Source organism: Ctenopharyngodon idella, chromosome 4, assembly GCF_019924925.1.
Source record: "Ctenopharyngodon idella isolate HZGC_01 chromosome 4, HZGC01, whole genome shotgun sequence".
NCBI lineage: Eukaryota > Metazoa > Chordata > Actinopteri > Cypriniformes > Xenocyprididae > Ctenopharyngodon > Ctenopharyngodon idella.
Window position 1 is genome coordinate 28687485 of NC_067223.1, and position 26008 is coordinate 28713492.

A 26008-nucleotide genomic window follows, 5' to 3' on the forward strand; every position below is an offset into this window, starting at 1 on the left:
GTGACTTGTTTCATTTCCAGCACACTCATGACAATAGCACTTTGGCACAAATGGATGTCCAACTTACTGACCTTACATCGAACAATTAAAATTATACAAGTGCCATAATTGACAGTCAGACTTATTCTTTTTTATTTTAATTACACATAAAAAACATTCTACCTTCAACCTTCATATTCCCACCTAGTTAAAAGAATGGAACTACAAACCAACATTTGGTTGCAAACTAATTATTAGTACTAATTGTCATCATTTACTCTCCTTCATGTTATTCTAAAGCTGAGAAACCAAAGAGGATATTTTAATAAGTGGTTTTTGTGATCACTGACCATTTTATGGACAAAAAAAAATAAATCTTTTGTTAAAGGGTTGGTTCAGTGAGGCCTGCATATCCAGCAATGACATTTCCTCTCTCAAAATCCATTAATGTACTAAAAACATATTTAAATCAGTTCGTGAGTACAGTGGTTCAATATTAATATTATAAAGCGACGAGAATATTTTTGGTGCGTGATTTAAAAACACTGCTTCATGAAGCTTCGGAGCGTTATGAATCAGCGTGTCGAATCAGCGGTTCGGAGCGCCAAAGTCACGTGATTTCAGCAGTTTGGAGGTTTGACGCGCGATCCGAATCATGATTCGACACGCTGATTCATAACGCTCCGAAGCTTGCTGAAGCAGTGTTTTGAAATCGGCTATCACAATATAAGTCGTTATTTTGTTTTTTTGGCGCACCAAAAATATTCTCGTCGCTTTATAATATTAATATTGAACCACTGTACTCACATGAACTGATTTAAATATGTTTTTAGTACATTAATGGATCTTGAGAGAGGAATTGTCATTGCTGGCTATGCAGGCCTCACTGAGCCATCGGATTTCAACAAAAATATCTTGATTTGCGTTCCGAAGGTCTTACTGGTGTGGAACGGCATGAGGGTGAGTAATAAATGACATTGTTTTCATTTTTGGGTGAACTAACCCTTTAAGCAAAGAAAGAGTCAAAGATTTGGAACAACATGAGGGCGATTAAACAATGGCAATTTATTTTTGGGTGAACTATCTCTCCAAGTTGTGCCTGCAACAATGTTATTCATTCTGGCATAGTTCTAGAAAATAATGAAATTATAAATCAGCCATTTAGACCCCAAATATCAGAAACAGGGTTGTAAACCTCATATTAAATAAGAAGTTTAATAACAGTATGTTGTGTTTGCTTTTATGGACCCTTGGTTTTATGCATTTAGTTAGAAAGTTAAGCACATACTTTCACTGACGTTTGGTAAATAACTAGCCATTTACTACGACAGCTGTTGATTTATGTTGTATGATCAAGCACCAAAAGGATTCAATTGAAGTGCTGCCCCCTTGTGTTTTTGTGAGCATCACTCAAGTGTAGCCTTCAGACCGACGGCAGTTTAGCCAACGGTCCGTCACAATATTCAGGAATATTACATAATTTGTAAATGAGTCAGTCCTGCAGTAACTTTCAAAATGTCCTCATTGCATAACAGCAATATTATTTTTTGGTAATTAAAATTATATTTCACTACAATGAATTGACATGACATTACATTACATCTTACAAAATCACATTAAAGGATCCGCTCCGTTTTAGTAGTCAGTGAGCCATAGGCCTGCTTGTTTGAAAGGATCAGCCTGACTCACTGACTAATCTTTAAAGGCAAATTTGTATAATTAGTGAAACTTCAGCTGTGGTGGATATGTATGTACACATAATGTACACTAGTGATGGGAGAAACAAAGCTTTTTGAATCTCTGAATCATTAAAACGATTCACTGTTTCGAAGCATTCAAAACAATAGGCTGTTCAAAATAAAATGTAAATTCAAAACTCAGCCCAAACGCCTTTTATAAACTAACTGCAAATTTGTCACAAGAGTATTTATTAAATGTATTCTACAAATAATTAAATACAATTAAATTGAAGTAAAATTGTGTTCTTTTATTAGGTCTAGTTTCAGGTATAATTCTTTTGAAGTGATGGTGCTTAAAGGATTAGTTAACTTTGAAATGAAAATTAGCCCAAGCTTTACTCACCATCAAGCCATCCTAGGTGTATGACGTTCTTCTTTCTGATGAACATAATCGCAGAAATATTAATAAATATCCTGACGCATCCGAGCTTTATAATGGCAGTGAACAGGGCTCACGAGTATGAGCTGAAGAAAGTGCTTCCAGTACATCCATATATATCATAAATTCCAGTACATCATAAATATGTGCTCCACACGGCTCCAGGGGGGTTAATAAAGGCCGTGTGAAAGTGATGTGTTTTTGTAAAAAATATCCATATTTAAACGAGTTATGAAGTAAAATATGTTGCTTCCGCCAGACTGCCTTTCGTATTGAAGTTACGAAGAAAGTGTAAACTGGCGTTACGTCAGTTACACTTTTTCCGTAAGTTGAATAGGGAAGCCGTAGGACGTAGCATAAGCTTTGTGAACTGCAAGAGTATTACACTTTCTGCGTACGTTGAATACGGAAGGCGGCTCGTGCGGAAGATAGATATTTTACTTCATAACTTGTTAAATATGGATATTTTCTTACACAAACGCTTCGCTTCAGAAGGCCTTTATTAACCCCCCAGGGCCGTGTGGAGCACATATTTATGATGATGGATGTATATGGAAGCACTTTCTTCAGCTCATACTCATGGGTCCCGTTCACTGCCATTATAAAGCTCGGATGCATCAGGATGTTTATTAATATTTCTGCGATTATGTTCATCAGAAAGAAGAAAGTCATACACACCTAGGATGGCTTGAGGGTGAGTAAAACTTGGGCTAATTTTCACTTCAAAGTGAACTAATCCTTTAATGTAACTTTATCTAGTGTAAGTGATAAATCCCTTTTGACATTTGTACTTGCTTCTGTATACAGGGCATATTTATCGCAAAATTTATCAAAGAATTTGCTGATTTTTTATCTGAGTTAGTACTAGCTGTACATAAAGTCTTAATTCTTGGTGATTTTAACATCCTTGTAGATAATGAAAAAGGTGAATTGGGATTGCCATTTACAGACATTCTAAACTCTATTGGCGTTAGACCACATTTCATTGTTGTAATCATACTTTTGATTAAAACAATGGACTCATCATAGTTAGAGAGTCAGACTGGTAATCCGAAGGTTGCGGGTTTGAGTCTCAATACTGGCAGGAAATGACTGAGGTGCCCTTGAGCAAGGCACCGAACCCCCTCCCTCCCTGGGTGCCGCAGCAAAAAATGGCTGCCCACTGTTCCGAGTGTGTATGTTCACTACTTGCTGCTTCTAATGTGTGTTGGATGGGTTAAATGCAGAGGACAAATTCTGAGTATACCAATTATATACCATACTTGGCCTTCACGTCATAAGAATTAAAAAAAAGAATTAATTAAAGAATTATATTTAATTGTCACATGTCATCAATGTTGATAACGTTGAAATTCTGCAGCAAAGTGATGACAAACCACATACTCAGTAATCTTGTATATTCCATTTAGCGAAAGCTGCAAAATCAACCCTTACAAACATGGTAGAACTATCACTTCGATGGACTTCGATTCACTTATTGATGGAGTTTTGGTTCCTTGCCATAGTCACCTTTGGCTTGTTTAGTTGGGTTTTCAATGGAAAGACAAAGGGTTTTTTTAAAGCTCAAGAGCTCAAGATATTTCCATGTTTTATTCCATTACATAAAAATACACTGCCCAGCCAAAAAAAAAGTTGCTGTTTGGATTTTAATAGGCAAATACTTAGTCTATGGATGGATCATTATTACAGTGATTATTACTTTTCTAGCATGTTTTATGTTTGGCAACGGTTCTTTTAACCCTAAAAGATGGAGTGGGTAGTTTTCATTTCTTAAACAACCATGTATTAAGATGTATCATGGCCATATTCCAGGATGACAATGTCAAGATTCATCAGGCTCAAATTGTGAAAGAATTGTTGGGAGGGAGCATGAAGAATCATTTCACATGAATTGGCACTGACCTTAACCTCAGTGTAAGTCTTTGGGATGTGCTGGAGTAGACTTTACAGAGTGCTCACCTCTTGCATTGTCAATACAAGATCTTGATCAAAAAATGATGCAACTCTCGATGTTGTGATGTTATTTCCATCAAGAGCTGGACATTAAACGTCATCAGCTGAACAGGTAACCTCATCTACTCACTAGTTCGCTTTTACAGCCTCGTTGTGTTTATAATCATGTTATTGCAAACTATTATAAACTCAAACTTTCAGGGTAAATGTTTTTTTAAGGCTGAAAGAGTTGTTGCAAGCTTAGTGATGGTAATTAAGTCATGTGACTGTGGTGTAGTTTGTTTATAGCCTGCATTTAGCTACTTCTGCCGATTGTATACACACTTGAAAATTCATAAAAGTTGTGTTCATTTGTGGAGATCATCATGATAAACTAAACGTGTAAGAAGCGTAAACTTTTGTTGGTCACAGAGCTTATTTTCTGCAATAATCCAAAAGCAATGGAAACCACGGTGATGCTAACTTCCCGGTTGGCCTACAAAAAATACGTCATCACTGCTGCAGCACTCTTGTATGAAATAATGAAGCCATTTGCTGAAATCACATGCCTTGGCTAGTTCAACACAAGTTTCAAACCAATGATTCAAAACAAAAGATTTGTAAATGTTTCGAAGCTTAATGAATGAAGGAGTCAGTGTTTCGAAAGTGTCCAACACTAAATGAGTAAGTGGACTTAAAGGGTTAGTTCACCCAAAAATTAAAATTATGTCATTTATTACTCATCTCATTCATCATATTCGTTCATCTTCGAAACACAAATTAAGATATATTTGATGAAATCTGATGGCTTAGTGAGGCCTGCATTGCCAGCAATGTCACTGAAACTCTCAAAATCCAGAAAGCTACTAAAGACATATTTAAATCAGTTCATGTGACTACTAATGTTATAAAGCAACTTTTCAGCAATATCTAGTGATGGCTGATTTCAAAACACTGCTTTGAAGCTTTATCGTTTACTGAAATCACGTGACTTTGGCGCTCCGAACCACTGATAAAATAAATAAATGACATTATTTTCATTTTTGGGTGAATTAACCCTTTAAGTTTTAGTTGTAGTAAATTATTTGTTAATTGATGAAAGGTAATAATTTGAGGGAAAACTAATTATTGATTTGCCCACCATATTATTATCCCTTCACATTTCGCATTTTCTAAGAATTTGTGTGCTATCCGACAAAACACTTTTGAGCAAAAATATTCAACAAGAGCTTTTTTATGTGTATTTTCATAAAGATGTACAGAAAAGGTGTGTGTATATATATTACCAACATAAATATGACAACATGCACATTTACTGCTGAATTACCACTTAATACAAAAGCGCATGTAAAGCGTTTAACAAACTTGGACTTCCTTAAAAACAGCTTTCCACTGAAGCTTCACACCTACAGCAAAAAAGAAATAAAACAGAGGACTAAGGTCTTAAAATAGTTTGAACAACATCTTCAAAATGCTGCTGGCAAATCTCCCTATTAAATATCAAATGGATATTAAAGCTGTCGGATCAGTTATTACATTCAGCTGACACACACACACACACACATACAAAACAAAGTAATACTGACACTTTGGGTTGGCTAAACATGTTCAACTCCAAAAGCCCTTTAGTGCAAAAGAGTTTTCAAAACTGAAACTCGAAGACGACCGTCACCAAACTCGAAGAAATCACAGCGAAGGAAAAAAAAAGCAGTGTCACATTTAAGGACATTTAAGTGTCTTTGTGGACGGAGATGTTTCCAAGAACTGTGCTCAGGTGGTGTCGTCATCCTTCTACCAAGTCCTAAAATGGCACCCGAAACGTGCCAGAGTCCTCTCAAGGAGATACGTCATGTTCACTAGTATTTGGATATCAAATCCCCTCGAACACATCGAGTAACAGACAATCGTGTAAGTAAAGGAGGACGTTTGCTGGACATCTGTGATTCATTAGCAATGGGTATCAAAAGGATGGCGTGTGTTATATATTAGCTGGTTAGCGATGTATTAAGGCCTAGAGCTGTGAGGAAATGTCCTTTGGAAAATATACTATACACAAAATCAGCAAAATCGTGAAACCTACGAGTGTCTCTTGAGGGAGGGAGGAAGGGAGACGGCTGTGGTCGGTACATTTCACTGAGTATCTAAGCAGCAGTGTATTTACAAGAACGACATTCGTTTATTGTGTTTCATTTCCCTTTCGCTTATCATGGTCTAGTGCCACTTTAGTTCCAGGTCTCGAGCCGCTCTGGAGGGTGTCTCACTGAAGAACAGGTGGAAGAGGCACTTCTTGATGGAGATGTTCCCTTTTCCTCTTCTCGGTCACCGTTGTGTACTGTTCGTAGTTTTTTTGGTTATCTGTCCAGATGCCAGATGGCGGTTCCTCGAGGGCCTGATGTGAGGAGGCACTTGGTAACTGTTTTTGAGGAGTCTGGAAATGCTATGTCATCAAAATGGGCTTTTGTCTCACTTCCAGAATATCTAAAAAGGAAACATTAGAGGGCCATTAGCCATTGCAATTATGGGTCAAGGCAAACGTACAGAAAATAAGCTTGTTTGTGTGTATGGCAAGCCATTTTAGCATAAAATGTTCCCAGCATTGCTAGTCGTAATTGCATTCTTACTAGTAACAATTCAGTTAGAGAGCTCTCAAATTCAATTTTTACTAGTAACATTTGAGCTCTCCAGTTCAATTCTTACTAATAACATTTGAGCTCTCAAATTCAATTCTTACTAGTAACATTTGAGCTCTCAAATTCAATTCTTACTAGTAACATTTGAGCTCTCAAATTCAATTCTTATTAGTAACATTTGAGCTCTCCAATTCAATTCTTACTAGTAACATTTGAGCTCTCCAGTTCGATTCTTACTAGTAACAATTCAGTTAGAGAGCTCTCAAATTCAATTCTTACTAGTAACATTTGAGCTCTCCAGTTCAATTCTTATTAGTAAGAATTCCAATTACAAAGCTTTACAATTGTATTCTTACTAGTAAAAAATATTTAATCACTACATTCATTCACATCTTTATACTTTATATAAAATACTTAAGAGCAAAGAAAACACACAAGCGTTTCATCTAAGAAAACTTGGTGCCAGTCAACATGTCTGGTAATGATTGAATTTACCACAATTGGAGTTATATTAATAAATACTCCACATAGCTCCGGGGGTTAAAAAAGGACTTCTGAAGCAAAGCGATGCGTTTGTGCAAGAAAAATATCCGCCTTCCGTATTCAACTTATGAAAAAAGCGTAACTGATGTCGCATCAGTTACGACTTTTTCGTAAGTTGAATAGGGAAGGCGTAGGACACAGTGTTTTGAACTACGAGAGTCATTACACTTTCTTCGTAATTTAAATACGGACGGCAGTCTGGCGGAAGCTATATATTTTCCTTTAAAACTTGTTAAATATAATTTTTTTTTTTTTTTTTTACACAAACGCATCGCTTCACTTCAGAAGGCCTTTACTTACCCCCCAGAGCCATGTGGAGTATGTTTATGATGGATGGATGTGGATAGAGGCACTTTCTTCAGCTTCATACTCGTTTGTCTCGCTCACTGCCATTATAATGCTCAGATGCGTCAGGATATTTATTAATATAACTCTGTGTTCATCAAAAAGAAGAAAGTCAAATACATCTAGGATGGCTTGAGGGTGAGTAAAGCTTGTGGGGTAATTTACATTTTAAAGTAAACTAATCCTTTAATGAGAGATTCATTGAATTATTAATTCAGATGATTCGTTCAAAACGGATGATTCATTTAGAAACAAAGCAAATGAATGTCTTTATGAATGGGTCATTGAATCAAATAATTAGTTTAAAAACAGATAAATTAAAGTACAAAACATTCCAGTGTTACTCGAAGTTCTGCTCCGACTTTGTTTAGAACTATTTTTGTTGGCAAAACACCAATATTGTGTCCAAAATGTAACTCACTCAATATTAACTTGTTTGTTGAACTGTTGTATAAAATCAATATCACATTCACGACTGCACTATGCGCTGATATTCGGGAAAACGGCACTCTTGCTTGTGTGATAGTACTTAGCCATATCATATATATAAATATAAAAAAACAAAAACTCATACAGGGATATTTTTGCCCTCATAACTTGAATTATAGGGGCCTTTTAACTGCACTCTAATACGCTTCATCACGCAGTGAATGCTTTTGGACTCTCAAGACATGTTTTTGTTTGTTTTGTTTTTTTGCAAAGTGAGTGACATACTTGATAATGTCAGCTTGCATATCGTAGATGATAAATATCGCACACCCCTGACCCCTATCCCAAATGACCATCAGTGATGTAACAGGACCCAGCCTCAGCATTATTTTGTGAGTGGACAATGTGAATAAAACCCTTGCAATGCTGAACAAAATAGGTATTTTATAACCAGATATTTTACAACCCATAAATAAATATGCATATAACTAGGTATACATTTATATGCATCTTTTCTGTGCGAGTGTGAATTCACCTTTAAAAACAGCTTACAGTGCATAGCCTATGTATATTTCTTCTCTATAAACCATAATTGTATGATTTAAATCAACATATACATACATGAGGTGCGATTTATCATAATGAATGTGCTGAATAGACCTCTACAATTATGACTTTACTAGAACGAATGCAATTACAGAGCTCTACAACTCAGTTCTTACTAGTAACAATTGAAATACAGAGCTCTGTAATTGTAATTGTTACTAGCAAGAATTGAGTTGTAGAGCTCTCAAACTAAATTGTTACAAGTAAAAATGTAATAATGTCGAGTTATGCTGGGAACATTTTAAGCTAAAATGGCTTGCCATATGTATGCAGGGCAGGTGTGATGTACCTGTGGTGATTCGATGCAAAGGAAGAGTCACATAGGTGAGATGAGAATACAGCAGAAAATACTCCTCTTTTCTGTTCAGCTTGAGCCAAGAACCCACCAGCGAGCGGCCAGTCCCTGATAAAGAGCGGGAGCGTAGGTTTGTAGTGTTGCACAGGTCTGAGGAGAGAGGAAAGAACCGTCCATTTTACTTTAGATGGGAAAAAACCCTGAGACCTTCACCATTGCCAAAAAAAAAAAAAAAGTAATGTTTTTTTTTCCCTCCACAAAATTGTATGCATATTTGCTTCCCTTATTATACTTACCTTATTAAGTATATTTGTGTTGTGGGTCACATGAGGGGCTATGGAAGCTCTAAATGGAAATGGTGATGGGATAAAAAATACGTTTCCCCAAGAAACTGTGCATTCACTCTCAAAACTTTTGACTTCTTTGCGAACACAAAATTTCTTGGGGGAATGCAAAAGCATTAAAATATATAATTTTTCTCCCATTTCATATTTTTTTTTCCATCACCATGTCCCTTTAGTGCCTTCATTGAGGTCTGATTGTTTGAAGGAAATTGAAAATGGAAGAGGATGTTTGTTTGTTTTTTGTGGTTTTCTTTCCCTTCAAATAAAGTGACCCCACAGTGACTCTTCTACTGGCGCTTTTCCACTGCATGGTACAGTTAGGTACGGCTCGGTACAGCTCACTTTTTGGCGCTTTTCCACTGCATGGGACGGCTCGGTACGGAACGGTACGGCTCGCTACTTGTTGTTCTTTACATAGCTAGCAGCCTACATAGATGTGAAATCTAACCCTATTTGGAGCACTCGTAATCCAGATATGGTAATCTGGAAAAGTGTCTATCTGGATTAGGGTGATCCAATCCTATTTTGCTTTGAAAAACCAGATGAAACTTTTTGAACAACTGGGCCCAGACGCTCATAACAAAAAGTTTTTAAAAGAATTTTGATTTGTCATGTGTTGCAAAGACATAAGTTATTTAATTAGCCCAGAGACACTCATTTGCACAAACTGACCTCTATCTGCTCTATTGATCAATATATATTAACACAATGTCCACAATGTTAAAACTTGATAGACATAAACAAGAGGATATTCTGAGGCTGCACACCAAGTTTTGTTAAATTCCTCCCATAATGAGTGCTTAAAACCCACTATAACTCTACAACTGTATGATCCATGAAGGTACAATACATCACTCTGACAAATCAACAAACATGGCCGCCAGCAGCCAATCATATTTCAGCATTTTCTCAACGTAAATGACAGATGAGGGATTTAATACTAATGTTGTCCACTAGAGGAAGCCACTGGATAAGAATATATAATCTCTTTTCATCAATTTAAATTCCTGAATATTTCCTCATTTCCTTTTTGAAGTCAGTTGCCTCTTTTAGAACGGTCATGTATTTTTGTAAAGCGGGTTCATCGAAGTGTTAGTGGAGATCCTACACTGCTGTCTTTGCAGGACAAACACACAAGATGGCAGCTGTATCATTGTCTACATGAGCTATTGGAGCTTGGACCCCGATAATCGCAGCTTGTGGCTATATTAAAATATTAGTGTTTTCGTGGTGCATTTTATAGATTTTTAAAATATATATATTTTTACAGAGAATTTGTGTGTTCTGATTTTTTAGAGTTACAATTAGCTGCAAATACACAAAATAATATAAAGTTACAGTTTTCAGATGAAGAAATTTTGTTTGGTTGTAAAATTTATTTTCAGATCGTACAAAAACTAGGCTAAAGGCCAAGTGTCCCACAGGAAAAAATAGAGGTCATCAGAATAGTTGAACTGTGTGTTTTGGCCAATCATACTTCGAATTCGCAGTTTAAGACTGCAGGAGATCGCCAATAGATTTTTCACACACTGATGCTCAAAACTTGTCATTTTATAATTAGAATATTTACAGCTAATTTCACCTTAAAAAAAAAAAAAAAAAAATCAGAACAAAATGAATGTTTGAAAATATAAATCTATAAGATACGCCACTAAAACTGTTCATTGTTGTTGAATGTCACTACTGTTCCAGTGTGTTTGTGTACCTTCATCATCCTCCTCTCTGAAAAACTCCTCACTGTCGTTCGCCGAATGCGATTTCTTCATCTCGGCGATTCGGTTTCGGGGCACTTTCCGGCGGAGTGATGGTGAGAAGAAGGAGGGTCTGTTTCTCTCCGGGGTAGGGGGAGTGCTGAATGATGTCACCTATAATGAAAACAGAGCTGTCAATTCATTTAAAAATCTAAATGAATGAATTACATGACACAAGTTGCTATGAAAAATCAATATATTGTATATATGTTGTTTTATAATCACACTAAGTTTCTAAGCTTCTTACTATAAGCTAGACTAATTTGAGTAATTTTTATTATATTATGGTCCCTACTTCTAATGAAAATTTACATTATGTCACTTAACATCAAGTTAGAAAACTTTTTAAAGGGTTGTTAAACACAAACTTATGTTACCAGGTTTGCATGTGTTCCACATTATAGAAAAATGTAGGAATTTTAGTTAATTTAAGAATTTTTTGGGCTATTTTACAAATCCTCTGGGTTTAAAATGAATATTGATCAATATCACATGATGTTTGAGACACTAGCCCCTTTCACACATACAGTCTTTACTGGTAAATTACCCATAAATTCTGAGAAGCTGTAACATTACCAGTAAATTACCAGTATGATGCTGTGTGTGAAGAAAGAATGAAGATTACCGGTATGAGCATGTACGAGGTCAGAACGTGCTGATGTAATAAGTCTGCTTTGGGCCAATCATAAAGCTCTGTCCGAGCTGCAGAATCTGCAGTTACAGGGCGTTATCACACTTCCACATTACAAAAAAGTGGAAGCTTCAAAAAGGAGCATAAAAATCTTCCGCTGCAGCCTGTATCAATGGCTGTGCACAGGATTGTTGAGATTTATTTATGTAAAATTCAGCACAGAAACTTCTTCTATAGACACCAACCTCAGTTTATGATCATTAATTGAGTATTGTGAAACAAAGAAAAAAGGTGTCATAATATTCCAACGCATATTTCGTGATTTAAAGGGGAGCGTGCAAGCCGTACTGTATGTGTGTGTGCAATACTTCAGAGTCTGATGACCTTATTTAATCACAGAATACAATAATTACGTATTTTCAATGCAGAGAACAAATGCAAACTCAATATTTGTGCAGTAAATTAAATTGCAGCATGTATTTGCGAAAACCTCGAATGATTTCGGAACTGAAAAGGGGTTGAACCGACCCTTTCATGGAGGGGGGAGTCTTGGTCCTCTTCAGTGCCGCAGGGTGAGGTGTCTCCAGTGGGCACTCGACTCACAGCCATCTCAGCGTGACCTTTGCCCTGAGGACCCTTCATCCGCACAAACTCCATGTTGTTGTACTTGTAGAAGCCGAACGACATCCGCTGGGCCATCTTAGCGGCCACACTTACCTAGAAAGATACCACATACCATAAAATGCACACAGGAAGCATATAAGAGATAATAAAAACAAGCACACATGGAAGCGTACCCGGTTGTCATAGACCTTCTTGAGGGCCTCGTAGCGGATGGAGCCCTGGAAGATGACGCCCTGGAATGTGTTGCTTTTGTCACTGGCCACCAGCTCCACACAGACCATCTCACCTTCTCCAACAGTCATATCACTGAACACCTGCCCAACATACACACACCAATCACAGCCAATCATGACAGTTACACCACTGCTCATTCAGAATTACTCATTATTCAGTATATAATCATCATAAATTAGGTATCATTCAAAAGCTTAAAGGTGGAAGGTAGAATTTCAACAACACTGTTTGGAAGTTAGTCGGGCCGAGACCAACAACAAACGGCATTAGTGGGCGTATGACGGTCGAGGAGACAGAACGAGCAAGAGGGAGATTTGAAAATAAGAAGAAAAAAAAAACCCTGCAGAACGAGAGATGGGACACAATACAAAAAAGCTCAAAAGAATATCACTGGAATGAAGGTGTATGGCTGGGCAAGCGCTTTAGGACTCGTGTTTATATTAGAATTATATTTTCCAGCGCTGGAGAGAGCTAAGTGGGAAGGCCTGAAAACTGCTTTGATTCCGCTTCTCATGTGAGTAATATGGTTTTGATTGTCTGGAGCTGCTGTGCTGTTTGTGACTAACAACGAACACTTTGTATTTACTCTTGTGTACTGTACGTTCATTTTTTGTGCTTCCTTGTCGTTCGTTCATCAACTGCGCTTTATTTTTCATGAAGCATTTTGTTGCGCGTCAACTGTGATAAACAGACATCCACTCACATTGTGTGTAACAGTGGCCAGCTTGTGAGAGTTCTGCAGGTAAACCACTGTGAGCTGACGATATCTAGAGAATGAGGTGTTTAGCGTCATTGTTAGTGCAGTCGCCTTGCATGCCAGCAGCGGACGGGCTGGGGTTCGAGACCGACTCGGAGCAGGGTGGTTAGGATTGGAGTGAGTTTTGGAGGTGGAGCAATGAAGAGAGGGGTGGGTTTGTTTGGGTTTATGTCCAACAGCGTTTTTCAAAATCTACTTACCGCACCTTTAAACACAAAAAGGTTTGAAATTGGACATTTTAGTGGGCTCCATTTCTGTGACATATCAGCTTCAAATTTGGAACACAACTCGTGTGTGTGGTTATGGCTTTGATTTTATAGTAATCTTAGAGTCCAAATTATGTTGTAAAATATATATTTTGCATAAGATAAAATGTTTAGTTCAGTAATTTGCTTTACAATAAACTATAAATATTTTTCAGAGGTGCCAAGTCATGTGAGAAAATGATTCTTCATGCTCTCTGAACCATTCTTTCACAATTTGAGCCTGATGAAGCTTGCCATTGTCATCCTTGAATATGGCCAAGATGTGTCTTCCTACATGGTTGTTTAAGAAATGAAAAGCTACACACTCCATCAATTAGGGTTAGAAGAACCGCTGCCAAACATAAAACATGCTAGAAACATAATAATCACTGCAATAATGATCCAGTCATAGACTCTTAAGCATCTGCCTATTTAAATCCAAAAAGTGACCTTTTTGTTTTGCTGGGAAGTGTATCTTAAAATATGTTACTCAAGATGCACACCCGAAATGTTTTTTTCTAAGGCACGTTTATAAAAGCTACTTAATTGTCCTAATTTAACTAAGGCCTAATCCTGGCTTAATCTAAGCCCTATCTGTGAAACCGGGCCTTAGATTATTTAATGACATTTAAGCAGTGAAACAATTATGAAACACAAAAATGTGGAATGACTGTTTTGGCCAACAGAAATTGTAGCTGCATAAAATTAAACCTAAATCATGTGACAGCTTGTCCGATCTGACATTTATGTCTAAAGTTTCAATGTTTCAGTTTAAATCTACATTTATTATACAGCGAATCTCGTATGAATGTATGTCATGTGATTTAATTCAGTTCACTTGTTACAACAGATATATGATGATATTAAATGTTAGTTTTCTCTCCTCGAGCATTTATGACTCAAGACCTCACCTGACAACTATATATATACTTCTTTATGTTACAGTATGACGTAACCGAAATGAAAATCACAATCTTCGGTATACAAGTTTTTTCAATTGTTTCAAATGTTTGTAACCTGCCGGAAAAATGATGTGCTAGTGTGGCAACCACATCAGCAAAAGCACATAAACCTGTCCAACCTGTTCATACACACCTCAGAAAGCGATCACTGCGATATGAGCTCAAAACCACCGTATTTCATTTCCTGATTTTAGAGGACACACACCTTTGATTAACCTCATGATGGTGCAGTACACAGCTCTTGAGAATACTAGCAGTTTTGTTCTAGCATCGTTGTTCCACCACCACCACATTTGAGAGTTACCTCCTCAAAGTTGTCAATCATGAAGAAGATGTTGGGGTAGCTCATTTTGGATTCTTCCCCTTTGCTGTCCATTGGGTGTTTGCTTGGAGAGGCAAACACTTGCTGAAAAAAATAAAGAGATCCACCGTTTTCGTTAACATATATGCAGAAATAACATTAAAATAAGAGATTAAATATTCAAATGGTAAAACACTGCTGAATGATTATTCGCCCAGTACTATAACAGACATGTCATCACGCTTTAAGGAAGTAAAAGAGGACTAGTAAATGTCTCTGTTATCACTTTGTTTAGATCCAATTTCCTGATAGCACACATATATCATTGGAGATGTCTATTTGGTGTTTTGGAAGATGTTTTTAGGCCATCTGCAGTATGTCTCTAAAATGCTTCCTGTCAGATGTTTAAAAGTTTAAACTTTTGGGGCTATATGTAAGAATTTCCATGTATAAATCAATTTTTTATTGTCGGTGTGTGAACAGCTTGTAGCGAAACTTAAAAAACGAGACCTTCCCAGACTTCCTAGGTTGCCTATGAAAGCCTATAGACTGATTTTTATGTGAAGAACTTTTACGTCCAGTTTCGCTGGGAAAATCTAAAGGATGTGCCATTTACGTGCGCTCTCGAGAGCCTCTCTTCCGTTCTATGACACATGAAACGAATACTTATACAATGTTCAGGATAATGCCGAAAGAGCCATTCTGTACTGTAATGTCACAGTAAAAACTTCTTTTTACTTCTAAGCGAAGAAGAAAGAAAAAGAACGTCGCCGTGAGTATATCAGGGCCTTGAATCACGTTCAAGCAATGAGTAACTGGCTGCAGTTCATTTAATGGCCACCGGTGTCGCTAAAAACAAGGGTTTCTGAATTCTACATCTAGCCCCTTCAAAGATGTTTATCAGACGTTTTGGAGATGTATGTGTGCTGTCTGGGTGTTTCAGTAGGAATCAAGCTGAAAATGTCAACAGTGTTGCTATGATTTTGTGAAGTGATTTTTGAAAAGTACTTTAAATTCTGTTTATGATAAACAGCTTGTAGCTGTAACCCTATAACTTTTCTAATAACAACTGAGTAATAGCAACAGTAAGACTGTCAACCCTGTTACTATGAGTAAACAACTATTTTTGAAAAATGCATGAAGCTTTCTTTATGTATTAAACTACAAACAATCTGTAGTTTCATATTCTTATGATTTGGCTAATAACAGCTAAAAGAACAGTAAGCCTGTTACTATGGTCTTGTGTAAACGACAGATTTTTGAACAGTTCATTCACCTTTCTTTGTAATAACTTGCAGCGTCAACCTTGAAGTTAATAAAGGCTGACTGAATTGTAAGACTGTCAACCCTGTTTCTTTTATTTTTTTAGTAAATAACTGACTTTTTGAAAATTCTATTCAATTCCTTTTATAATAAACACCTTCTAGTATCATAACCTTGAGCTTAGACTAAAAACGTCTAATTGAACTATGAGACTGTCCATCCTTGTTACCTTTCTGTATATCCCAATACACAAACTGCACAAATGTTGTCTTACCTGTGATTTCTTTTTGTGGATGTGGATGTCTCCTGCATCTGAACGTGTGCAAACTGCACATGTGACCACATAATCCAGCTGTGGGATAAAAAGACTTCATGGGCAAAACCATACCAAAACAGCAGTATGAAAACATCAATGACGCAGAGAGATTGGGTTTACCTTCTGCAGGATGAGATTGAGATAGACGCTCTCTTCCCAGTCGATGTCAGGATCACCGAGCCCAGGCAGCTTTTTAGAGTCTCTTCTGTAAACCTCGACCTCCACCTGAAACCAAAGCAAGTCACTGTTACATCAAATCTGACTTCAGATGCTCCGCATTTGAGTTTTTGGTGGAACATTTGATTCTCTGTCTGGTTAGTGCCTGGACATTTCAAAACGTCTGTTCTCAGACACTTATTTCAAATCATTTTTGGTGAGCTCTGATTGGCGTAACATGGCATTATTAATGTAGGTAAGATTTAACATCCTTATCAGGTACTTTTAAATGCCAACTATGGTTTCACGTTTTATAAATTAGCTCTGCCAGCTGCATCCAAAATGACATCTGAGAAGTTCTCCATCTCAACGAATGTCCAGATGATTGATTATAAAGCAATTTTCTCTGTTATCTTAGCAATTACTACGGATGTTTGTGACTTATTTTTTAATTCTTTCCTGTTTGGGAGAAGGTGATAACAGAGTAACAGAGTACAGAGTATAGAAGACGGGACATACTGGCGGTTAAAGAGAGTTTACCTAAAAATAAAAATTCATCATTTACTCACACTCATGTCCTTCCAAACATGTATGACTACTGTTTGTAAGTTGCAGTGCTCACAGAAAAGAAAAAGAAAAAACCTAGGGCATGTAGGGCTGGGTAAACAATATCGATTTCTTGATTTTAATCGATTCTCATTTTTACGAACCGATATCGATTCTTAAATCCCAAGAATCGATTAGTCTAGTCTGTTTTCAGTTGATGAATGAACATCCAATAAATCGCAATAATCTTTGTGCTTTGTTACTTTTGATATGAAGCAAAGTCTCAGATTTCAAATGACGTCCATCCTATTATGAGATTCAAAAGATAAATACCGTTTTGGCGCTGTTTAATGTGGCGTGACAGATCGCTTTAGCACCTCAGTTAAAGAGAAGTGGCAGCACGGAGCGCGTGTGAACATCCTCTCCTCCGCTTTAATACCAGTGCGAAATAAACATGACTAAACATCTGAAGGTATGTTAAAATATACAGAACAACTTACCGAAATCCGTATCATGTCTCGTTTAAAAGCTCAATCAGTGTTTCAACCTCGGAAAGACGTCAATAAAACAGCTTGTAAACAATGTCATGTAACGTCACATTTAGCTCAGAAAAACATATTCAGTGGCTGTAAACTCATTAGTCAGCTAGAAAAATTAACTCTAGAAAGCAGCATTCTGATAAATATAGCCATGCACTGTTACATATTCATTATAATGTTCTTCAATATTTAATGCATGTTTGAATAAATCAGTTATGATAGCTAAGATTTAAATGTTTATATTTAAAAAAAAAAAAAAAAAAAACGAATTGGGAGTAGAAATATGATTATGTAATTCTAAACTTTATTTATTGTAAAAAAAAAAAACATAATTGAGTGTAATTTAATTGTTTGTTTATAAATAAGTTAATTTTAACCTTCAATATTATAGTAAAGTAGTACCAACTGACTCCCATGTGTAGTTTACAGCATTAGTTGAGAGATTTTTTTCCTCTAGAAAATTTGCCATGTACTGTAACTAATATACCACATCCAAAATAATCGATATCGAATCGAATCGAAAGCATGTGAATAGAAATTGAATCGAATCGTGAAAATTGTGTCAATACCCAGCCCTAAGGGCATGTATGAAATTTTCTAATTGGGTGTGAAATATTTGGATCCATTATCTCTGCACTAACCTGTATGTTTCACTCAGTGAAAATTAATAGGTTCATCTCACCTTTTTCCCTTCGGTTTCATCTGCACTGACATACGAGAGCTTGCGTCGCACATAGAAGAGCATATCATCCTGACGGGGCGACCATTTCTCCATGAAGTATGTGGAGAACATCCATGTCCAGAACACTATGCGGTCATCCTTGAAGCACCCTAAACAAAACAAAAAACAAGAGTCTATTACGAGAAACAAGAATCGGGTGCAATGGGACTCATTCACTAATGATTCAAGTGTTTTTATTTAAATGCAATAAAAAAAAAGTAAATGTACAATAATTCAGCCATGTTTTTTTTTTTTTTTTTTTTTTAAGTACACACATACACAATAAGTGGACAGACTGCAAAAAATACAGTTTTGTAGACAGATTTCAGTGTAAGAAAAATTCTGACTATTGTTGATATTAAATGTTAGTGTAAACTTGACAGTTTTGAAGATATTGTAGTCAATATAAAATAATTTATCCTATTTACTTGCCTAATACACATTCATTAATGAATATTGTTCTAAATTTTCATAATCTTTAACCAAAATTTTAATGAGTTGCTCCACCTCTGGAATGATTTACCTTTTTCACTGCATGGATAATATTAATTAACCAACGGTAAATTAGTCATTTGCATTCAGTTCTAGGGTACATTTACACAATAACAATGTACTAAAAACTTCGCGTTTTTGAAAAGTTTCACATACAGATGAAAACGTTGTCAAAACAATCCCGTTCACACATATACAAGTTAAAGGAACACTCCACTTTTTTTGAAAATGGGGAGTTGGAAAATGAGCCTTAGAGTTAAACAGTTGAGTTTTACCGTTTTCGAATCCATTCAGCCGATCTCTGGGTCTGGCGGTACCACTTTTAGCATAGCTTAGCATAGTTCATTGAATCTGATTAGACCGTTAGCATCCGTTAACTATGCTAAGCTATGCTAAAAGTGGTACCGCCAGACCCGGAGATCGGCTGAATGGATTCGAAAACGGTAAAACTCAACTGTTTAACTCTAGGGGAGTTGGAAAATGAGCCTATTTTCAAAAAAAGTGTTCCTTTAAATGACTAGAAATGCTGTAATATTCATGCCAGGCCAGTAGTTCGCGATGTCACTTTGTAAATAAAACTGCGCCTACAGACTAAACATGTAAAACACATGCGCATGACATCACTGTTTTCACAAATTTGTGTTTTTGTAGTTTACATAGAGACGGTAACGGTATCGTTTTCAAAAACTTTCACTTGTTTTCAAAAGTTTGCGTTTTCAGGCCCCAAAAACGTCATTGTTGTGTAAATGAATGACTAAACAAGATTGACAGCTTGGAAACCATAGCGACGTTCTGGCGGCTCTCGTGTTTGGTATCCGTTATTGTCACCAAAGTAATATTACAGTGACAAAACACTCGTTATTTTCAGCAATTTAACTAAACACACTAACACATTAGACGGAGGCGTCATGTTTTGTTTATGCTTGTACAGCCTGTTTCACACAGTGTGCTCTTTGTGTGTTGCCATGATCACTCATTATAAACGTTTTTGGGCTTGTTGTTTAAGCTCGTCTCATAAAGCGAATGGGTTTATTGAGTTATTAAAGTGAGCAGACATGAATCGCGATATTTTGGTCTTATTTTCAGCAAAGCATTTGGATTCATTTAGGTTTATTATGGGCTTATTCTTGTTCGCCGATTTTTCTAGCAAGATCTGGCAACTCGATTGAGAAAAGGCTCGTGCTTTTTCCCTGTGATTCACCGCACATCTATACCGCACGTATACACTGCATAGAATTTCTGTAAATGCGGTTGTCACTAACTGTATTTTTCGGGAGTTAATTCGGTTGTAGAATGCGGTTGTCACTCCCGTATTTTTCTGAACTGTGTGTGTACAGAACACGATTAAGCACTAAAAGGTGAACTGACAACCGAATTTAGCTGCTTTGTGTACGTGGCCTTACAAGGTCTGAAAACATATTTAAAACATATTCAAAAGTAATTTAATTCAGTGTCTATGTCATCATGAGCTGCTTCTGAAGCAACCTAAAGTTAAATATATATATAAAAAAATTGAATTACTAGCAATCAATTCAATTATGGGTGCTTCTCAAAACGAAGGCTGCATATCTCAGCTGTCATGTCATCAAACGTCGCTGAAGGCCATCTCAATCGAAAGGATCCTTAAAAGGTAGCCTTCATTTCACGTCCTTCGTTCAGCTGAATTTGAAGGGATGGGATGGGATGGGATGGGATGTATCCTTGGCTATCTTCAATCCTTTGTACACATTCCAATGCACAAAAATAAACTGATGGAAAACGATTCTTTCCAAAATTAAGCTTTATTAGTATTTTCGTGACGTAGGCATGCACACTTACTAGACCGACTCATTCTAGCATTTAATGCTGAGGAGGACACGAGCCCTCAAGCCTCTAAAGAACTGGACTATAAAGGACACAGCCTCGGTAGGATGCAGCCTTCCTTTTGAGAAACATCTAACATTTCAATATGTAAATAAAATAGTTTAGTTTCAGAAAAGCAGGGAACAAAAAGTGGCAGGAGCTGCCAAACACATCACATTGGATGTTGTCCACAGGTGACATCTTTATTGCCGTTAATGAGCCATTTAGTTTTGTCCGGAACTGTTCCAGCTCTGGCACAAGCACCCTGCCAATGGAAAGTGCTGTAAAGTAGTGCCTCAGTAGCTCCTAACATGACATTTACTTCCATGGATCTCAAGCAACCAAAAAGAGAAATGATCATATGACCTGGACTCTCATATCCCCATTTGGAAAGAGAAAGAGGAAGAGGTTCAGTTCTGCTTGAAGATCTACCACTTAACAAGCTTTAGCTTCAGCAGTATCTCTGGCCTCTGGCCATGCTGTAGTAGATCAACAGCAACACACAAGCCAACTCAACACACTCACACACACACACCATCTAAAGCACTGTCTGCCAGCACAACAGCCTACTTCTTTCTTCTCCTCAGTTCCACTGGAGCTACTGAAACTTTTCAGTTCTTCTACAGCTAGAAACCAATGGCAATTTCAATAGAATTTAGTCAGAGCAGACAGTATAATTCATTTGACAATTTGTCATACTTTCTTAAGGGCCTTAAGGTCTCATTTTAAAGTTTTTTGGAACTTTTGCCCACTGGAAATCTGTGTAAATTTTTTGTTTAGTCTCCATGATTCACCAAAACGGAAGCTTTTTTGATTGAAAGGTTTCAATGACATCCCAGATCTGTTCTTCAAATGGAGCTTCCTTGGTTAAAGGGATAGTTCACCCAAAAATGAAAATGATCCCATAATTTACTCACCCTCAAGCCATTCTAGATGTATATGACTTTCTTCTTTCAGACGAACACAATCGGAGTTATATTAAAAAAATATCCTGGCTCTTCCCAGCTTCGTAATGGCATAGTGCCTGAGTTTTTGAAGCTCCAAAAGTGCATCCATCCATCATAAAAGTAATCCATATGACATCAGTGGGTTAAAGGATTAGTCCACTTTGAAATTCAATTTTCCTGATAATTTACTCACCCCCATGTCATCCAAGATGTTCATGTCTTTCTTTCTTCAGTCGAAAAGAAATTAAGGTTTTTGATGAAAACATTCCAGGATTATTCTCCTTATAGTGAACTTCAATGGTCTCCAAACGGTTGAAGGTCAAAATTACAGTTTCAGTGCAGCTTCAAAGGGCTTTAAACGATACCAGACGAGGAATAAGGGTCTTATCTAGCAAAACGATCGGCCATTTTCTAAAAAATTCTAATGTATATGCTTTATAGACACAAATGATCGCTCCCCTATTCCCTATTCAACTTATGGAACGAACGCGGCGCCAGTTCCGTTTTTCAGTAAGTAGAATAGGAAAGGCGTAGGACATACAGCGTAAGCTTTTTGAAGAATACGGAAGTACTCGCAAGGTGATCATTTGTGTTTATAAAGCATATACATTTGAATTTTTAAGAAAATGACCGATCGTTTCGCTAGATAAGACCCTTATTCCTCGTCTGGTATTGTTTAAAGCCCTTTGAAGCTGCACTGAAACTGTAATTTTGACCTTCAACAGTGGAGTCCATTGAAGTCCACTATAAGGTGAATAATCCTGGAATGTTTTCATCAAAGACCTTCATTTCTTTTCGACTGAAGAAAGAAAAACATGAACATCTTGGATGACATGGGGGTGAGTAAATTATCAGGAAATTTTCATTCAGAAGTGAACTAATCCTTTAATAAAGGCCTTCTGAAGAGAAGCGATGGTTTTTTTTTTTTTTTTTAAGAAAAATATACCTATTTAAAACTTTATAATCACTGGCTTCCGGCAACGGGATGACTCGAGTTCCAGCGGAAGAGTGACCTCGACTTATGATGAACCTCCTCTTCTCTTTTATTGAAATATTAAAGCTTCTCATTTTCGTGACCAGCATTTTCTTTTGCTCTATCCTCTGTGCTTCCTAGTTTGTCAATTCCCACCTAAGCTTTCGCTACGCCTACGTCCTACTTCAGGTCAGAGGTCACTCTTCCGCCGGGACTCGACTCTCTCATGAACGCGTGTATGGCCTTTGCCGGAAGCCTGTGATTATAGTTTATAAAGTTTTAAATATAGAAAATTTTCCAACAAAAACTCATCGCTTCACTTCACTTAACCCACTGGAGCTGTATGGATTACTTTTATGATGGATTGATGCGCTTTTTGGAGCTTCAAAATCTCAAACCCCATTCCAGCCAGGATATTTATTAATATAACTGATTGTGTTCGTCTGAAAGAAGACAGTCATATACGCCTAGGATGGCTTGAGGGTGAGTAAATCATGGGATATTTTTCATTTTTGGATGAACTATTCCTTTAACGCCATAATTTCAGAATAACTTGGCAATATCTACTTCTATACTGCTATTTCTTCAGTAACCAGCAAGCAGGTTTCATGAGCATGATATCTTTCTCTGGTAACACAGCTGGATAAAGTTTCTAATGCTTTGAAGCACAGAAAATCCCTGGTTTATTAACAGATCCTGCAAATGATCCACCTAACCTATGCTTAAATAACAGGATTGAGGGATTTTCTTAAAAACATTTTAGAATAAGGTTAATAGAGTAGGTTACAGCATTTCTTTTTACCATTTTACATTTTTAACATTTAAAGTAAATTATTTATGAACAAAACATGAAATAACAATGAAAAAAATATTATGTAAGTTAATCTATTCATTATTAGTTTGATGCATTAGCTAAAGTTAACAAACTGAATATTACAGTAAAGTAAAAATATAACACCTTAACAGACATGTCAACCAGAGGATGTTCACAGAAGCAGAAGTGAAGAGCCGTGCAAAACGCAAAACATTAACAGTGTGTCGCACAGAGAATGAAATATTTAAAAGGGACAAAACATCAAAGAAAGACGACAGGGAGAGAGACAGAGAAGCACAAAGACCATCACCATAATCAAACATGATGAGGGAAAAGATGTTCTGGAAAATGTCTAAAATGTCTTTCTTCTGTGGAATTTGGCTTAGTTGAGTGAGGTGAACCGAAATATCTATCTGACTCACTCAGAATAAGAGCGAGTCACTCTAAAGTGTTTATGTTTGTGATCTTTGATGATGAATTTGTACGTGACTTGAGTTACTCAATAATCACTCGAACTCTGACCCTGACAACAACACGACACTGAAATATGAGAGCAGCTTTCCTGCAGAAAGCACCTAACATCCAAAAATTCATCACAACCCTTTTGCTGTGTTGACGGAAAAAGCCACAGGGACAGTCAATGAAATCAATTAGCCACAACGTAGTTTCACAAAGCAATATTACAAATATTTGGTATATATAGCCGTACATTACTGAGTAATGTCATTTTCAACAGGTGTTAGCTATGAGGGAGTTGTATTGTGATTTCACAAACCATAAAAGTAGGAAATTTAAACCTTGACATGTCAACTGATTAGATAGATAGATAGATGATAGATAGATGTCGAATTGGACGCTGGAGTGAGAAGACAGCACTATGACATCACAGGCTGGAGATAGCGGCGGCGCGCCTCGTGAATTAGGATGCCATAAAGGAGCACCAGCTGAAACAATAGCGGATGACCGCGGCCTGTTTTCGCGTTTGACCGTCATGATAAAATCAAGTTATTGACGTGTCAGCAGCGTTAATGAAGGACAGAAAGGCTGTGAGTGTTTACGGCTGAATGTACTGACCCAGTCCGCTAAGGTCCTGCTTGACGTTCAGGCGGTTCCGCTCGTCCGCGATGGCCTTCAGCATGTGCTGCAGGGACTGGTCCGGTTCGGCGGGATCATCGCTCTGACCCGATAGAGCTGCCATGATGCGCGCGGTTGTCATGACACGATCATCTCACGGCAACATCACAGACCGCTGTACATGACACAAGCCGAGCACAACAACACAAGCGCCCTGCACTTCCGTCAGCTGCGACGCGTCGCGTGACTCGCGTCGGGAACACCCCATGCTCTTGCCTTGACGTCATGCCGTAGGCGTCATTTATAAAGAGGGCATGCCACTTCTACTAATATCGCTAAAAAACTTGTAATAAAATGTGACAGATTTTTGAAACAATATAAGCATTTTTGGATGATTTTATTGATGAGGTTTAGTTTGCTTTTCATCTGCTTATAATTGTTCCCGTTTTATTTTCCTCTTACATGTAAAATTTTCTGTTGATGCTCTTTAATGTTCTTCTGTAGGTGTTGTACAGTATAATTTCGCTTTCTTTAATTTAATTTTTTAACAACACGGTCTTTTCAATTCATGTAACGTTATAGCCTATATGAAAAACCATGTTTGTATTGGCTAAACTTCACATTCATAATTAACATTTTCACAAAAGGCAATTTAAACATGCAATTTCCTTCATATTTATATTTAGATATGTATTTTTCTCTGTGCTTCCCTCTTGTGTCTGAATCTCGCATTACATTAGTAGTTTGCTGGATCTATTGAGTGTGTTTGGTAGGCTATACAGACTTAAAGGGTTAGTTCATCCAAAAAGCGAAAATTCTGTCATTAATCATGTCGTTCTACACCTGTACGACCTTCGTTCATCTTCGGAACACAAATTAAGATATTTTTGATAAAATCCGATGGCTCAGTGAGGCCTCCATTGACAGCAAGTTAATTTACTTTTAAATGCCCAGAAAGCTACTAAAGACATATTTAAAACAGTTCATTTCGTTTCGAAACACTATAAACGTTTCTCAATGTCAAGGAAGGATCCTCGGAAGCCAGAATTTCGAGGATGCTACGTCATCGACATCCGTCGAAGGACTGTTCCAATGTCGAGGATCCTTGGAATTTCAAACAAGGACTGAGTCCTTCGTTCGAAAAATATCCCATATACAGGAAAGGATGCATATGTGTAGCCTTCGCGCTCTTCGCGCTCTCAAATCACCCACAATCCTATGCGCGCAGCTTTGCGATCTTGTTCAAAAATTTTTTTTTAAAAATGTCGGACGTTAGCGGGCAATATGCTTTCAAATGTAAGTATATTTACATTACCAAACATTTGTTATAACTGTAGTAAATATGTCAGATAAATAAAGTTTAACGTTTAAATGCCAGTACAAATTACTACCGTATTGATATTATTATACAAATACAAATTACGTTATTGATGGCTAACTGAACCGGACCGTGTTAGCTTGGTTGCCTTTTCACTGACGTAATGACGCAATGACATGCACTTGCTAGTCTGTTCCATTTACGTGTTCTCCGAATGCTAAAGAGGAGCCTCTCCTAGCCTCTGAAGGAAGTGACTTGGAAGGACCAGTCCTGCCAAGGAA

The 26008-nt window shown here is 37.1% G+C and overlaps 1 protein-coding gene across 1 annotated transcript; it reads right to left on the reverse strand.

Annotated features, from left to right (window-relative positions):
• Positions 1–5247: 5247 nt before the first annotated feature.
• Positions 5248–24673, reverse strand: kiaa0930. The gene is made up of 10 exons (XM_051891043.1): positions 24410–24673; positions 18229–18377; positions 16426–16530; positions 16264–16341; positions 14730–14831; positions 12401–12541; positions 12132–12320; positions 10927–11086; positions 8872–9027; positions 5248–6507 (listed from the first exon to the last, which is right to left on the reverse strand). The coding sequence occupies exons 1-10, from the start codon at positions 24549–24551 to the stop codon at positions 6467–6469; spliced, it is 1263 nt and encodes a 420-aa protein (XP_051747003.1). The 5' UTR covers positions 24552–24673; the 3' UTR covers positions 5248–6466.
• Between the last annotated feature and the right edge of the window lie 1335 nt (positions 24674–26008).